Source organism: Neolamprologus multifasciatus, chromosome 7 (genome assembly GCF_963576455.1).
Source record: "Neolamprologus multifasciatus chromosome 7, fNeoMul1.2, whole genome shotgun sequence".
Classification (NCBI taxonomy): Eukaryota; Metazoa; Chordata; class Actinopteri; order Cichliformes; family Cichlidae; genus Neolamprologus; species Neolamprologus multifasciatus.
The window spans coordinates 56,802,858-56,818,832 of NC_140445.1; the positions used below are offsets into that span (position 1 = coordinate 56,802,858).

Consider the following 15,975-nt stretch of genomic DNA (forward strand, 5'->3'; position numbering starts at 1 on the left):
TAAGATACATACACTATCATAGTTTAGTATAGTCAAAAGTTTTGATCTCACATCTTGTGTAAAAGTGCAGTATAATCAGCAACATGTACTAAACAAGTGCTAAATACTTTATTCTATCTATTTATTGATCTGTCTATATCTTTTCTATGTAGTTTTTCTGTCACGTTTACACATGTTGCCAAAAGGGATGTCGCAGAATACCTTCTGCTGGACAGCCTATACAACATCAACAATGATCACTTCTTCACTTTTACAATTTTCATTTATTAACCGTTATAAATGCAGATGCCAATATTAGCAGCAAATAGCCAGAAATTGGCATTTGAGGTGTTCGAGATACATGTCTACAGTACAACCTGGCTTTTTTGTGCAGAAATGGTTTGAAATACTTTCCTAGGGATTATTTTTAATGTTACAAATATATTACAACAAGACCTTATTACTATATGTTAAAAATTCAAAGATCAGCACAGAGCTATTTACCAGTTTTTGGATTAATGTAGATCAAAGTGAAATATTCACCTCATGAAGCAGCTGTATAGCTGGTTCCATAGAAGAGGGGCCTGAAAACTGAAGGCTCTGCCTCCCGTTGTACTTTTAAACAATCTAGGAACAACAAGTAAACCTGCAGTGCGAGAGCAAAGTGGGGTGATATGGCACTATAAGGTCATTAAGATAAGTAAACAAGAAATATTAAGTGTAGTGGAGTACAGTTCGACAGTTTTGCATCTGACCATATATTGTATTTTCATTCAGTTGCATAAATTTCATAAGTGTGAAGTTGAGATATGATGATCTTAACTAACTGGTTTCTTACTGCAGGTACAAGGAGGTGTGTCCTTACCCTGACCCCGCTTTCACACAGGTGACAAAATACCTGGATATACCAGAGACCCTGATCACTGACTTCACTTCAGGATCTACCTACCACATTCAGGTAGAATATAATAGTCAGAATTAAATTAAGTTCACAGTGAATTCACTATAAACAATAAAACAAAATAAAACTCATTCTGGGGAACTGCTCCAACTTACCTGTTTTGACTACAAAGCCGTGGCCCAAAGGAGTTACAGTGGCAGGGGTTCAAGTCTGCTCCACACCATTTCTTTCATGTCAAAAAATTGGGAAACCCTTTTCCTGTCTAGTCTCTGGAGTCTTATCAAATAAAGGCTGACCTAGCAAATTTTGTTTAAAAAGTCCCAGATTGAATCAAAACAGAACAAGCTGTCCTGCAGGGATACTGCACATAGAAGTGTGTTTGAATATGAGTTTTTATTATGTTAAAATGAATTGATTAATAGATATACTTTTGGGAACTGTGATCATTGTCCCTCTTAACAGACCTCCTTGAAACTGCCCCCCTCCCAGCATGTGAGTGTGTAACTATGTGACAGAGGATCAGACTATTCTGTTGATCTGGCTGAATACTGGTAATTGATCCTGATTGCATTATTAAACAGGTAAACAGATCTATGGATGTGTCTTGGCTCTTTCCACTATCTGTTGTCAGTGAGCTTGAATGCGATCATGCTTAAAGGTTTTCAGAATTCATTAACCCGCTATGACCTTCATACAAATGGACGTGCCAAACTTACAGATTATAGCTGCACATACTGCATTTATCTGTGTGTGTTTGCACGTATAATGTTACTAAATTTTACCTCTGAGTTTGCTAGACCTCTAGACCCTACGCACAGCTGAGCCCATAAGCAAATTGGTATTTCTTCCTCAGCCTGTAATAGAACATATCCGTTCATTCTTGTCACCAAGTGTATAAGGGCTATTATTTCCCCACAGATTTCTCAATAAACAGATAGAAAAAGCATTTGTGCCACAGATTAGCTTTTTAATGAAAGCTGCATTGTTGCTCTGTATTTTTACAAGGGCAAAAATCTCTTCTGCTCTGTCTTTTTCAACAGTAATTCCTCAAAGTAAAGCCCATTGAGTTTTTCTCTAAAGCTGAATATGAGATAGTTTTTCCTCAGCTTACCTATTTCTGATGTGCAGCTGAAAGCATTCAGTTTAGAAAGGCACGGATACAGCAATTTGTCATGTTGGCATAAAGAATGGAAGTCGAATAATAAAGAACAATCTTGCATGTAGGCAAGTGGTAAACAGAAAAAGTAAAAAAAACTGGAACCCATTTGATGTGTAAGGAACTGACAGAGAACAATGGCGTGATGTCAGATATGAATAAAGGAGGAAGGTTTAGTCAAGAACAGGTGAAGCAGGTGTGAGAGTCAGGTGACAGGAAACACTGAGAAAATCTGAGGACATGAGGGTTATGTTTAGCTCACCTGTATTGTAGTGTTGCACCTAGATCAACTGATCCATTATGTCCATTGCTTGTTTAATTATTCTGGGGTTACCCTGTATGTGCTTGGCTGCTGATTGGATGACACTGCCACGTTTTGTGGCAACAAGGTAGAAACAAATAGCTGAACGGCGCGCGCTGTTTTCTGATCTCAGGCAGGAACGAAATACATTTTTTCTTTGTTCTTTTTTAAGATAACATGTCAGTTCCCATACTACTCTAGTACAAAACTAAAATCCATTTAAGTGACTCCACAGTTGACCTGATAAATTGCTATTTAATTTTGATCCCACCGTAAATCACTGGAAAAAAATTCAAAGACTTGAGACTGTGTTGGGATCTGTTTACATCTACGCTATATAATGAGATATATTTTTGTAGATTATATATCTCTGGGATCTCTGAATCAACTCTGCTACGGCAGCTTGTTCCAGCAGCCTGAGATTAGCACATGACTGGGAGATGATAACTGACAGGAACATGAATTAATCATTATGCCTACCAACACTTCCTCTCTCTCTCTCTCTCTGTTTCTCTTTAGGTAGCAGCTATATCTCCATTTGGAGTAGGAGCATTCAGCAAATCTTTATACATAAAGACAGCAGAGTCCCGTGGGTATTCGTGCACAAGCACACAGCCTTGCACTCCGATCCAAGCGTCTCAACATCATAAAAAAATAACTTGTGCATGTATATTTCACTGAATTTGCATGTGTATTCACATCCTGCAGCCCCTGGCCTGGTGACCAATCTCACAGCGTATGCTCATAACCACACCTTCGTCGTCCTTACCTGGTTCTTGCCACACCGCATCAATGGCCTCATCACAAAGTTCGCCGTCAAGGCCAGATTTGCTCGTACTGGGCAGATTGTCCGTTTGCTGGAGGTCAATGCAGTGGACATCATGACTGTAGCCCTGCCTCACTGCAATGTACTGTGTTTTTCCTTCACCCTCCTTCTAAACTGTGCTTTTATTGCCAAGTGTTTTTGTTCTATACTATTTTCCTGTCAAGATGATAAATAGCACAAATGCACAAGGCCGACCGTCTTTTCTCTTTCCTTTTTTTCTTAAATGCACTCTCTCTTTTTATCCCGCATGATTTCATGTGTCTAGGATGCAGCCGATATCCTGTCCAGTGCGACTCTCAGTCCCTTGGAGATAACAGCATCATCGCCACCCATCACCCTCTCTGCTGTGCCCCCTGCAGCCTCTTGGAACGTACCCATATCAGTAGGAGTTGATCAGCTACGACCTTATATTGCCTATCTATTTGAGGTGTCCGCCTTCACCTCTGAAGGAGAGGGACAGATAGCCTCCACTATGGTTCGCATGCCAGAATCAGGTGTGGAAAAAGAAGCGTGAAAACACTTTAGCACTAATTAAACTCGTATTCATATTAGCACTGAGGTATGAAAACAAATATTCCTGCTTGTGCAGCTCCAGAAGACCCGCCACAAAACTTCTCTGTATTCAGCATGACGTCTCGATCATTCTCTGTGTCCTGGAACCCTCCCAGCATCACGACAGGAAAGTTCTCCTACGTACTCTACCTTTATGGACCCACAGGTAGATAAATGTTGACTCAGAGCAAACACAGCTACATGCACACATAATACACGCAAAAATCAATGCAGTTTTAAATTTCGTTCTGTTTTTTTTTAAAGGTTTTATATATGAGAACAGCACAGGAGATACCCGTTTTGCTTTTACCGGTTTGAAACCCTACACGAGGTACATAGTAGCCGTCCGAGCAAAAGCAGCTGGTGAGGTGGGTCCTGCAGCGAAGGGAGACATCGTTACACCTGCGGAAGGTGAGACAGTTACACGATTGAAGTATAAATGAAAAAGTTCAGTTTAGTTAGCTTAGTGTAGTTTCACTTTTAGTACAGACGCACACATTGGTAGCAAATAAAATAAATACATACAAAATACAAGAGCAAATTTAGTTTTTGTGCTTCTGTTTATCTATGTGCGTGTGTGTGTGTTTGTGAGGATAGCACCCAGTGCAGTGCAGCACCTGATGGCAATTGCCGAGGATTCAGTTTCAATTCGTGTAAGCTGGAAAAGCCCTGCCCAGCCCAACGGTCCCATAATCCAATACAGACTCCTGGTGCTGGTTGAGGAAACTCTGGTCCAGAACATCACGATGACAGCAGTAAGCCAGATGATATTATCTCTACCGCTCTATGCTTCCAGCATGTGATATGTTGCTGTGTCATGAATACTTGTACAATCCATTACAGCTGATGACACACTGTCGTCGTTTTACGGTCGGATGTAAGACCACTACACTCTCAAAGATCAATATGGTTCAGCAACACTCTGCAATAGTCTACAGTGGATTATAGGCTTTTTTACATTGGACTGTGTGCTGCTGTATCCTATTATAGGAATAATTAAAAAATTATTCCTATAATAGGAATAATTATTATTATATTATACACCTACTTTATATCGGAGCCCCTTTAATAATGAGTGCTATCTACTGATGCTTACTGATTTTATTAGAAATTACATTAAGGGCTGATGAGTCTCATATATCCATATATAAGGTGTTTTTTTGTCTCCTTTCAGAATACAACTGGTTTTTATGAAAATGAAACACGTCCACCTGATGTCCATAACAGTTCAAAGAGGCATAAAAGAGCTGCTGAGCTTGGTCTGATCACATCTCCACCAACTTTTACAGCTACTATTTCAGACCGCACGCTGCACACTAGTGCTACTGCTTCTAGTTTCACACACTCTGGACTTAGAAGCACTGATTACATCACTAACACGAATGCTCAGCCAACCACTGACCCCATGGCCACCAACAGGCCCAGCCCTGATTATGACACTGCCTCACGCTCTGACAACCCAAATATGCAGTCTTCTGACTCTGCAGTCTCTGGAACGTCTGCACTTTCTCTTACCTCTGTGCCATCTGTTACACTTCCACCCTGGCTTACGAAGCAATTACATGCCGGGGAACTGACCTCAGGCTCTGCCCCCTTGGCCCTGACCCCAGGCCAGCTTCACTTGTCTACACTTGATGCTTCAATTACAGAACACTTTTCAACACGCAGCGGTGCTGTGTCTGGTACCACAGGTGGGAGAGCTAACTGTAAACACTGCATTTTTTTAACTTTGCTTTGCTTTGCTTCGCTTTAACCAGAATTATTATTAAAAAAAACCTTGACTATTCATAAATCCTCTGTGTGTGTGTCTGCATGAATCTGCAGGGGTAACAGTGAGACAGGAGGTAATGGACGTTCTGTCTGAGGAGTTGTCCTACTTGGTGTCAGATCTAGCTCCCTTCACTGAGTATACATTCAGGGTCACTGCTTCCACCACTGTGGGAGAGGGCCCTGCTGCAGATATCACAGAGAAGACCAGGGAGCAGGGTGGGTGCTTATGGTACACGTTTAATAATTGTAATAAATATTAACAAGAAAAAATGTTAATAGAGCTGTTAAAGGTGCCCAATTCTAACATCTTGTGTGTCTGTATCTTTCAGTCCCTAGCTCCGTGCTTGAGGTATCCTATCAGAATATCAGCTCTACCTCCATTCTAGTGAGCTGGACCCCACCCATCAATCCCAATGGGCGGATCACACATTACACTGTTTATAGTCTCAAACTGCCCAGTAATCAAGGCCTGAAATGGGTTACTAACACTACCAGCATATTGATAACAGGTAGCGTCTTCATTCTCTTCAGCTGACATTTTCTTAAGCCGTTAAGTATAACTGCCACTACAATGTAAAGTGTCACTTTTCCATCTTGTTATGTATAGATCTGGACAAGTACACTCCTTATAAGCTTCGTGTAGCTGCATCCACAGTTGTGGGGGAGAGCTCACTTTCTGAGGAAGATGACATTTTTGTTTTCACTTTAGAGGATGGTACGTGTTGGACTTTTGAATTTATACATTCACAAATACAAGATGCCATCATACATTTCTGTAACTTTTCCCATAAAAATAAAAATCCTTACCTGAATACAATTTGGCCGATATCTCCTTCAAGGTCTTCCTGCAGAGCTGCTACTTTTCAGTCGGTCCCTCGAGGGCCCGTTCCTGACCGCTTGGCATAAATTGAATAAACAAAACAAAACTGCATTTTAAAAAATAAAATGTGCGATGAATGTAGAATAAAAAACACAACAGATTTCTCTCGCTTGTGCTTCTGAACTCTCATTAACTGCTCATTCAGTTTGATGCAGAAGCTCATTCCTGCTCTCACAGCAAGTTTGAGGCAGATGTGTGAATGCAGCCGAACTGGAAGCATTCAGGAGGTGCACAAGGAGATGAGCTTGAATGGAGGGTCGGCCAAATTTAAGTCAAGAATGTGGTTTATTTTTGCTGGTTGCAAAACTTTAGCATCGTGCTGCCTGTATGTGCAAATGCAAAAATCTAAACTTTGTATGAATTCTGTTTATAATGCTTGGATTAACTATATGTTATCAATGATTAATGAATATCCAGTGTTAAGTTTTTTAAATTAATTAATCATGAAGTTTGCATAATAACTATTACTGTATTCTTTATACATTGCTTGAAAATGTAACTTTTTTATTAACTACCTACTATAAATACTGACAAGTTCTCTGTTTTTTTTCTTCTCCCTCTTAGAGCCCGACTCCCCTCCTGTAAACCTCACTGTGGTAAACACCACCCCCTCTACTGCCACAATAGCCTGGTCTGCACCAGAGAAAGCTAATGGGGCGATCCAGCAGTATGAGGTCCTGTATGAGAATGAATCCTACTCTGCGCTGGTGAACACGTCTTCTAACAAAGTCACCCTGTTCAGTCTGAAACCATTCTCCTTTTACAATGTGTCTGTGAGCGCGTACACGCGTTACGGAAATGGCAACCAGACATCAGACACTTTATACCTGCTATCTGGAGAAGATGGTGCGTTGAAGGATGTGCCCACCTTCACAGATACATGCATATGAAATGCTTTAGAGTGAATACCAACAGTTTAACCAACACGTTATGATGTTTTATTCCTTCTCCAGTCCCGGGCAGTCCTCCGTATGGGCTCTCCTATGAATCAGTTAGTCCCAGTGAGGTGAATGTGACGTGGATGCCTCCTCTGCTGCCTAACGGCGTCATTATTCACTACAGCTTAGAGATTTGGAACTCCAGTCACTACCTGAACCTGACCTCGCGGACCAACTACATCCACATCACGCATCTGAGGAAGTACGCACACTACCGCGTCGTAGTTCAAGCACACACAGGAGTCGGAGCGGGGAACTACAGCAGCGAGCCGCTCAACATCACAACACTTGAGGATGGTGAGAGGGGCGTGACTGACAAGAGAAAAAAAATGGGGGTGGTGTGGGTGTTCTTTTCAGTTCCAGGAAACTCCACCATTGCATCATCACAGGCTGACAAGTTCGAAGGGCATCTGATTAAATCTGACTTTCCTCTAGTCTTTTCCTCCTCATGTCTCTGTTTCAGCTCATGCTAATGATGTTACATCACAGATATCTGATGCCACGTGACACTCGTGTTTTCCACCACGACTGGGAAGCGCAAACAACAGATTCATTACAACTAATCAGTTTTTTCTTTTCAGGGAAATGTTCTATTTTTTTCTAGTGTCTTCCTGTGTGCCTTTTGAGTCCCTGACTTCCACAACGATAAATATTTTATAAATTGATTCCCGTTTACTTGTAAGTTCACCACCAATGCATGTTTGTGCTGCGTTATTGGAAAGTCTTTCTCGTGCGTCTCAGCTCCAGGCACACCTCCTCAGTTTCTCCATGCCAGGAAGTTGTCAGACTTTGAGGTAGAGTTATCATGGCAGCCACCACTCGAGGCCAATTCAGACATACTCTACTACGTTGTCAGAGTCTGGTAAGGTTTTGAACTCTACTTCCATCTAATAACCTTAAAAGAAAACACAAATAATGCAGCGTCTATGTGTTAGGAATGAAACGACTGACCTGTGGCAGAATGTGACAAAGACTTCGGTGGTTATTAACGTGGACTCAGAGAGTCGCTACAATGCCTCTGTCTCCAGCTGGACCACACTGGGAGATGGAGGAGTGCTGATCTACATCAGCTTTACCACAACTGATGCAGGTGCTGGATACATGTTATGCAATCTTTAAACATTATCGTGTTATCCTCACATAAAAAATAACATTTCCTCTTAAGTGATGTTTTATCGCACAACTTGAGTTTTTGACCTTTTAAACTGTCTCCTTTCAGAGCCATTTGACCCCCCGCAGAATGTGACTGTTGTTAATGCAGACGCCTCCTCTGTTACCTTGATGTGGTATCCACCCACTGAACCCAACGGGATCATTGTACACTACACTATTTACTACTCATTTAACAACATTATGACTAAGAAGGTGAGACAAAAATACTGAAGACAGATTAATTGAGTCAATAAGTTGGATGAAAGGTGCTGAATGTAGTAATCACTGCAAAGTCCTTTATAGCATTTTAGCTCCAGCACACACACACACACACACACACTCCCCCCGCACGACCCTGATAAGGACAGATTGAGTGATAAGGAAAGAGAATGTATTTATGGATTATTTCTTAGGTTGTCTGTCCATCCTTTGGCTCAAGCTCATAAACACATTGTCTCTTAAGTTTATCTTTATCTTTAATAGGGTTTCTTTTTTCAAAGTGTGGGGCTTATATCTGTAACCATTCATGTCACTGTGATATTTTGCAGGGATGAACTGAATTTAGTGTTTAAAGGTCGCTGTAACCTCACAAAATATGTTTTTGGGGCCTAACGGGATAAAATAATGAAGTCAAGACATTTTCTTTTCAAAATATAAAGATATATTTTGAAAAGATTTCTTCTTTTTCTTGTTCTTTTGGCTTGCTCCTTTTGGAGTTGCAGCTGCCGATTAATCTGCCTCCATCTCACCTCATCACTAACAACCGCCTCTGCCACATCAGCCCTCTGCATGTCCTCTGTCACACATCCACAAAGCTTCTTTATGGTCTTCCTCTTTTCCTCCTGCCTCCTTTGTCCAGTATCCTTCTTCTGCACATGTCCAGACCATCTCAGCCTTGCCCCTCTGACTGTTTCCAAACTGCTCAGCTGTACCTCTGTTGTACTCATTTCTAATCAAGTCTCTTCTCATCACTCACATCGAACATCATAACATCTTCAACTCTGCCACCTCCAGCTTCACCTCCTGTCTTTTTGTCAGTACCACCGTCTCCAAACCAACATCATAGCAGGTCTCACTAGCATGATGTAAACCTTTCCTTTCCCTATTGCTGTTATCCTTTTGTCACACATCACCCTTGATACTCGTCTTCACTCTACCCTGCATACACACTTTTCTTCACCTTTCTTGTACACTGTCCATTACTTAACCTCAGGTATTTAAATCCATCCACCATCACTATTCGTTTCCACCCATCTCCCTCTCATTCACACACCGCACATTATCTGTCTTGCTTCTAGTGACTCCCATTCCACTTCTTTCCAGTCCATAGCTCCACCTCTCCAGGCTCTCTTACACCTTCTCACTGCTCTTGTACTCTCAGATGTTTTAGGACACTATCAGTCACAAAAATTAACCACAAGTTAGCCTACAAAAATGTTTAAGTAATACGTGTTTCATGGTATTTTTTAACAATTACATGAATTTGTCCTGGAATGTGTAAAAAATGTGAATTGAATGATAGCTGTGCTTACAGGTCATTCCACTGCCCATGTAAACAGTAGCCAAAAAGTGAAAAAATGCAGGGCAAACCTGCTTCCTGATGAAATGTATTGCGCCTGATTTGTAACAGTATATATTTTGCTCTCGCTGAAATGCATTTTTTCAGGCTGTGAAATTAAGCCTTACACATCTTTTTCTCCACAGACAGTTCCTGTTTCAGACTTATATTCCCACACCTCTCCTAACTCACGTCTCTCCTACACTCTGACTGGGCTGATTGGGGGCAATAACTACACCTTGTGGATGGCATCCAGCACTGTGCAGGGTGATGGAGGGGTCCATTCCGAGCCCTTAATCCTGTTATTACCAGAGGACGGTCAGTCAGACACACGCACACACAAACGCAGTATAAACGAGGATAAAGTAAATACACATACACATAAACTACTACTCGGGAAGCTGGATAATAATTGCATGCGATGATTAAGAGTCTCACCGGAGGGCAGGTCTGCACTCTTTTTTTCAGAGCTCTTCAACTTGAAAAAAAATTACATAAAAACACTGTGATTGAAAATAGTTTTCAGTATCTGTGAAAGGAGATTAAAAAAAAATGACCACCTGTGACACTGCGCTTTGAAGACAGCCAGTTATGACAGCATGATGAAAAATGTTAGGGATTATAAAAAGGGAGAAACGCAGAAACACTTAAAATTTGTTGGCACAGAGATTCAACTGAGTTTGATGAGCTTTGAGGAAGTTCATATTAGTTCACACTACAGTCCTTGAATTTGCATTCATGCATATGCAAATATTTTGTTGCATTTTAGTATTTCAGTCTTTTAAAGCTCTTTGTTTTTATGTGATTTTCAAAAAAAACAGTGCAGACAGCAACTACGGACTTATTCACAAACTGACTGCATTTTGGCACTTTTTGTTTTGTTCAATTTTGCTTGTCGTGTATTCTGTGCCTCTGAATAATCACTGCTCACACTGACTCTGTATCTCTGCCTATGCTCTAGCTGCTCCACTCTCAGCCAGTCGCCGGACCTCCAGGGCACCTTGTCTCTCCCGCACAGCTAAGCCCAGCAGGGGTTCACTCCCCTGGGCTCAGACCCTCACACACATCCGGCCCCTAACATCCACTCATTCATCTTGCAGATCTCTCTGTTTTTTTCTGTCCTCTGTCTCCTTCATCTATCTCCCCACCCCTTTTTTTCTCTTTACTCTTTCTAGAGGACCTGACACCATAAGCAGGATGAGTATCACTTCATCTCTCTCCCTTTCATTCCTTAATTTTCAGTTTGTAAATTTCTTTCCTAAGTGCCTCTGTATTTCAAAATGAAGTCTTGTTAATCATGCATTTTTTTTGTGTATTTTTACTGTTTGATTTTGCTTTGTTCCTCTGTTCCTGTGCTGCCAAATTAATGTTATGCTGTATTGTTCTTGATGTGCTATTTTTTTGCTAATTACAATCACCCTGAAAGTTGATGATGATGATGATCATTATGATGACTTCATTTTTAAGTCTCAGGACATTGATTGATGCCCAATTTGATTCCGCACTCAAACGTAAACTCACAGTAAGGGCATAGAGTTTCAATCACTCGTGCCAGTGGAGATTAATAATAGTAACACTATTCTTCTTGTCTCATTCTTTAGTGCCAGGTGACTCGGTCCAAAACTTGACGGCACAGATCTTCAGCTCCACGGTAATCATAGTGAGCTGGGACCCTCCTCTGGAGCCAAACGGACGCCCCTACTACCTGCTCACCTTACAGGAGGCAGGCATCGTTCCAAACATCTCCAACCAAAAGGCTCCAGCTGTCAACAAGACCATAAAGCACACCACAACTGACAACATCTTCCTGTTCACCAAACTCAGGAAATATTTCCCTTATGTGCTGACTGTTACCCCAGCAACTACTGCTGGCCCTGCCTACAACCATACAAGGACAATGTACCTGAGAACGGATGATGACAGTGAGTTTATTCACAGATATTCACCCATGCAATATGTCTTTATGCATTTGTTGTGGCACTGACATGTGTGCGGGTGTGTTTCCCTTTAGTTCCTAGTTCTGCTCCGTTGTTGGTGTCCACCAGGAACCTGTCTTCGTCTTCCTTCGGTGTGGTCTGGCAACGCCCTCTGGAGGCCAATGGGGAGATAACAGAGTACACCCTGATTCTTGTTGGCCCGGAGGGCACCGACACAACGCATACCCCCAACACTTCGTTCGTCTTTACTAACCTACTTCCATACACAGCTTACAATCTCACGATTACGGCCGCAACTCGTAAAGGCTCGGGGCCTAGTCTGCTGCTGCAGCTGCACAGCGATGAAAGCGGTAAGTTTGAAAAAAGAGTTTAAATGATTATAGTGGGATGGCAGAAACTTAATATTCTCTTCTCTATCTCCCCAACTTTATGATCCAGGTCCCACCTCTCCTCCCCGTAACCTGACTATATATAACCACACGGCAGTCTCTGTGTGGCTGAGCTGGGAGCCTCCTCTAGAGCCCAACGGAGTGGTGATAAAGTACGGATTTCGGATCCAAGACCTCATCACACAAACCGTCACACATCGGGTACTGTTAATTTCACACACTGAAAGCAGCCTCACAACAACAATAACACACACCTACACATACTCCAAGGACCCACTCAGTAAGAGTACACAGCTAATTTCACACTCCAGATGCTACTGAGCAGTAACATGATACTTAAACTCACCATCACATATGTGCTGATATAGACATATTATCCACTCCAGCAGTCAGATTTAATATCGTATGTATTTTCTGTGTGTTTGTTTGTTTGTCTGGGAACAAATGCAGAATTCCTCTGGTTCATCAACCACAGAGTATCTCTCAGGCTTCAAGCCCCACAGCTCCTATGAAATCAGTGTGAACAGTTTCACCAGAGTGGGCCATGGGAATCAGTTCAGCAGCCCTGTGTCCTTCACAACCAATGAGTCAGGTAAAATATACACTGTATACAAACAAGGGACACATGTAAACACAGATATAGGTTTCCTTTCTCAATTAGAGCTTTGGAATGTTTTTTTGGGATGATAAGATTTGTATCAGGATGCCAAGTGGAGTGTGACTGTAGAAGTAGCAAAAAGAAAATGAGGCCATACAGCAAGACTTTCAATAGGCCTTGGGGCAATTCTGGCAACCCGTTAGGCGACTCAGGAAGGGGACCCAGCTTCTTGTATACAGTGGAGATGGAGTGCTGCTAACCTTGCCTGAGGATAGTCATGAAGTAGAAAGAATGCTTTTAGGACCTTCTCAATCTCAGTGACACGGTGTAGTGGAAGCAGAGTCTAGTGACTTGCCCATCACTGTGGCTGAGGTCACTGAAGTAGTCAAAAACTGTCCAGTGGCCAAGCCCCTGGATGGATGTAATTCGTCCTGGATGTTGTAAGGCTGTCTTGGTTGACATTGCCTCTGCAGCATCACATGGATGTTAGACACAGTACCTCTGGATTGGCAGATCAGGGTGGTGGTCCTTAGTTTCAGAAGGAATGCATTCCTCATTCTCTCACCAAAGGTCTAAGTCAGAGAGCTGAAGAGGAGACTCTGTCCAGTAGCTCATTGCCTTTACAACCAGGACTCCTCTTTCTTACCAATTCTGTTGATAACTTTCATGAAAGGGTTGGATAGAAATTCTGGAAATGGCCAAATTGCAAAGGGTTTCCACTTTATTGGCCTCAGAATTGCATCTCTGCTCTTTGCAGATGATGTGGTTCTTTGGGGCTCATCACGTGGGCCCCTCCAGCATGCTGTAAGATGGTTTGAAGCCAAGTGTGAAGCATCTCCAATGAGAATCAGCAACTCTATGTCTGAGACCGTGGTAGTCAGTTGGAAAAGGGTGGAGTGCCTAGCGGGTCTGGGACTCCACCCCAAGTGGCGGAGTTTAAGCATCTCAGGGTCCTGTTCACAAGTGAGGAGAGAGTGTATAGTTGATCTACATTCCTACCATTACTTATGGCCATGAGCTCTGGGTAGTGAACAAAAGAATAAAGCCCTGGATTCATCAGATGGCATCTTAAGAACAACTTTTGGCCTTTAAATCTGTAGGATTTTCTTTACTTTTTGGGGCCAAGGACCACTTACGGGGAAGAAAACTTTTCCAAGACCCCTTGTTATGGATCTTTGGGGTCTCTAGACCAGAACCTACGTCTAATGAAGTTAATGGGTTAAACTGGAACAAGAATTCTGGCTATTCTACCAAACAGAAACTAAAATAATAAATGAAATGTGATAATTAGACATGTTTGATTTGTTGTGTCGTGTAGTGTCGCTTTTTTTGGACCAAGTATGTTTCTAGATATTTAATAGTGAAGAAAAAAGACGCAGTTAGTCAATACAGATATTTGCACGTTAGTAATAATTCAGTGTTCTGTGCAAAAACCTGCAACCTTTTTAAGTTCAATGAAATAATAAACAGTTAATTTTGTGAGTTCTTTAGTAAGAAAATCAACTGAAAGCTAAGACTTGGGTTAACAACATCACTGTCTCGTGTCTTTCTCTGTCTGCAGTGTCTGACGCTGTAGGGAATCTGTCTTGCTCAGGAGTGAGCTGGGATTCAATTCTGTTGTCTTGGGAAATTCCTGCCAATCCTAATGGGCAGATAATTTTTTATGAGATTCACTTGGAGGTAGACCAGCAGTCCTATAAACATGAGGCCCATACACCAGAGTACACATTGACTGGGCTGTCGCCAGACCAGGAATATGCTCTCTCTGTAGCTGCTGTAAACTCTGCAGGACCAGGAGACAGATTAAACTGTACAGCTTCCACCCTTTCAGAATCAGGTAGTCAAATCTTCTTGTACTGCATTTTGCATAACCACCACAAGTGAATAATTGATTAAACCTTGTTGTCTCCTGACAGTTCCTGCTGCCCCTCGATTCCTCACCATCTCTCAGGTCACACCTAACAATGTGACACTTCAGTGGGCTCCACCACATTCTGTTCCAGGCCTGCTTAAAGAGTATCACATCATTGCACAGCTGATTTCAGCTAACTGTGAACCAAGCATATCAGTTAAAGCTCAGTCAACCCCGAAGGACGACCTGGCCCTGCATTGCATTGAACATAAAGTGACAGTGTCGATAAATGCTTCAGATGCAGAACAAGAACAAAGCTTCACAATCCATCCCGTGGCTAAATACAGATACTACCGCTTCAAAGTTGCTGCTGTGACCAACGCTGGAGTCGGAGACTATACACAGTGGAAATATAAACGCACCATGGCAGGAAGTAGGAATGACATTGACGACATGACCTTTTTGTGTTGCCAGATAGCCAGAGAGATTTCCCGCTTAGTCAGACCTTCATGACCAATATTTGACAAATAATTACTTATTTGTTTTCAGACGTACCAGCAAAATTACACAGCTTGTCTGTTTCATTAGCAACATGAGCAAACACAGGCATGGTCAGTTGTTTTATTCTGAAAGATGTCTTTAGATGTTATATCATTATAGTTTAGCAGTGCATAATTAAGTAGTAATTACCAAAATACTAAGGCTGTTGTAAATTCATTATTACATGTGTTTGACAAATGAAAGAGAAAAAAGTAATAATATATATAATAATAGTATAAATGGGTTAAATAGAAGCTGAATAAGAAATTATACTGATATTTATTGGACTGCACATGTAATGATTCTATATGCCAATCTAAAAGACAATATATGATGACATCTAACAACTGCAAAACTACAGGAAAGGCATTTTGAGTGAGGTGGACCAAGTGATCCCTGCTAATCCCAAAGAATGATCAGTTAACACTAATGCAACAAAAGTACCTTTTTATTAATGTAAACATGTTAAGATTTAGCAATTAAAGTATTAAAATTGTTAGTCATGCCAATAACCTATAATACCTAATACATTTGCAATGACATGTCCTGCAATGCTGCAGTAATTTTATTATCTAATATGTTCCAGCCAAACTAAATACTCGACCTCCCCTGCCAAGTACAACTAATGTATGCAGGAAAGTCTTCA

General features: G+C 41.5%; 1 protein-coding gene and 1 long non-coding RNA gene across 3 annotated transcripts in view; one reads left to right on the forward strand and one right to left on the reverse strand.

Moving 5' to 3' along the window:
• Positions 1-15,975, forward strand: part of ptprq (protein tyrosine phosphatase receptor type Q) — a 46,462-nt gene that overhangs the window by 13,500 nt on the left and 16,987 nt on the right. Inside the window, exons 21-43 of one of the 2 annotated variants that reach the window (XM_085165143.1) lie at positions 823-937; positions 2,857-2,926; positions 3,046-3,245; positions 3,429-3,657; positions 3,753-3,881; positions 3,980-4,126; positions 4,313-4,470; positions 4,890-5,406; positions 5,540-5,701; positions 5,815-5,994; positions 6,093-6,200; positions 6,930-7,211; positions 7,319-7,600; positions 8,045-8,165; positions 8,239-8,393; positions 8,523-8,668; positions 10,160-10,331; positions 11,615-11,935; positions 12,025-12,300; positions 12,389-12,540; positions 12,790-12,931; positions 14,499-14,774; positions 14,854-15,222. In XM_085165143.1, coding sequence (XP_085021269.1) covers positions 823-937; positions 2,857-2,926; positions 3,046-3,245; positions 3,429-3,657; positions 3,753-3,881; positions 3,980-4,126; positions 4,313-4,470; positions 4,890-5,406; positions 5,540-5,701; positions 5,815-5,994; positions 6,093-6,200; positions 6,930-7,211; positions 7,319-7,600; positions 8,045-8,165; positions 8,239-8,393; positions 8,523-8,668; positions 10,160-10,331; positions 11,615-11,935; positions 12,025-12,300; positions 12,389-12,540; positions 12,790-12,931; positions 14,499-14,774; positions 14,854-15,222 — 4,709 coding nt within the window. Of the gene's footprint in view, positions 1-822; positions 938-2,856; positions 2,927-3,045; positions 3,246-3,428; positions 3,658-3,752; positions 3,882-3,979; positions 4,127-4,312; positions 4,515-4,889; positions 5,407-5,539; positions 5,702-5,814; positions 5,995-6,092; positions 6,201-6,929; positions 7,212-7,318; positions 7,601-8,044; positions 8,166-8,238; positions 8,394-8,522; positions 8,669-10,159; positions 10,332-11,614; positions 11,936-12,024; positions 12,301-12,388; positions 12,541-12,789; positions 12,932-14,498; positions 14,775-14,853; positions 15,223-15,975 lie in introns of both variants that reach the window. The other variant, XM_085165144.1, reaches the window with a different exon arrangement.
• Positions 739-4,421, reverse strand: LOC146515586 (uncharacterized). The gene is made up of 2 exons (XR_014874907.1): positions 4,333-4,421; positions 739-4,117 (listed from the first exon to the last, which is right to left on the reverse strand). It is a non-coding gene; the product is annotated as an uncharacterized LOC146515586 (long non-coding RNA).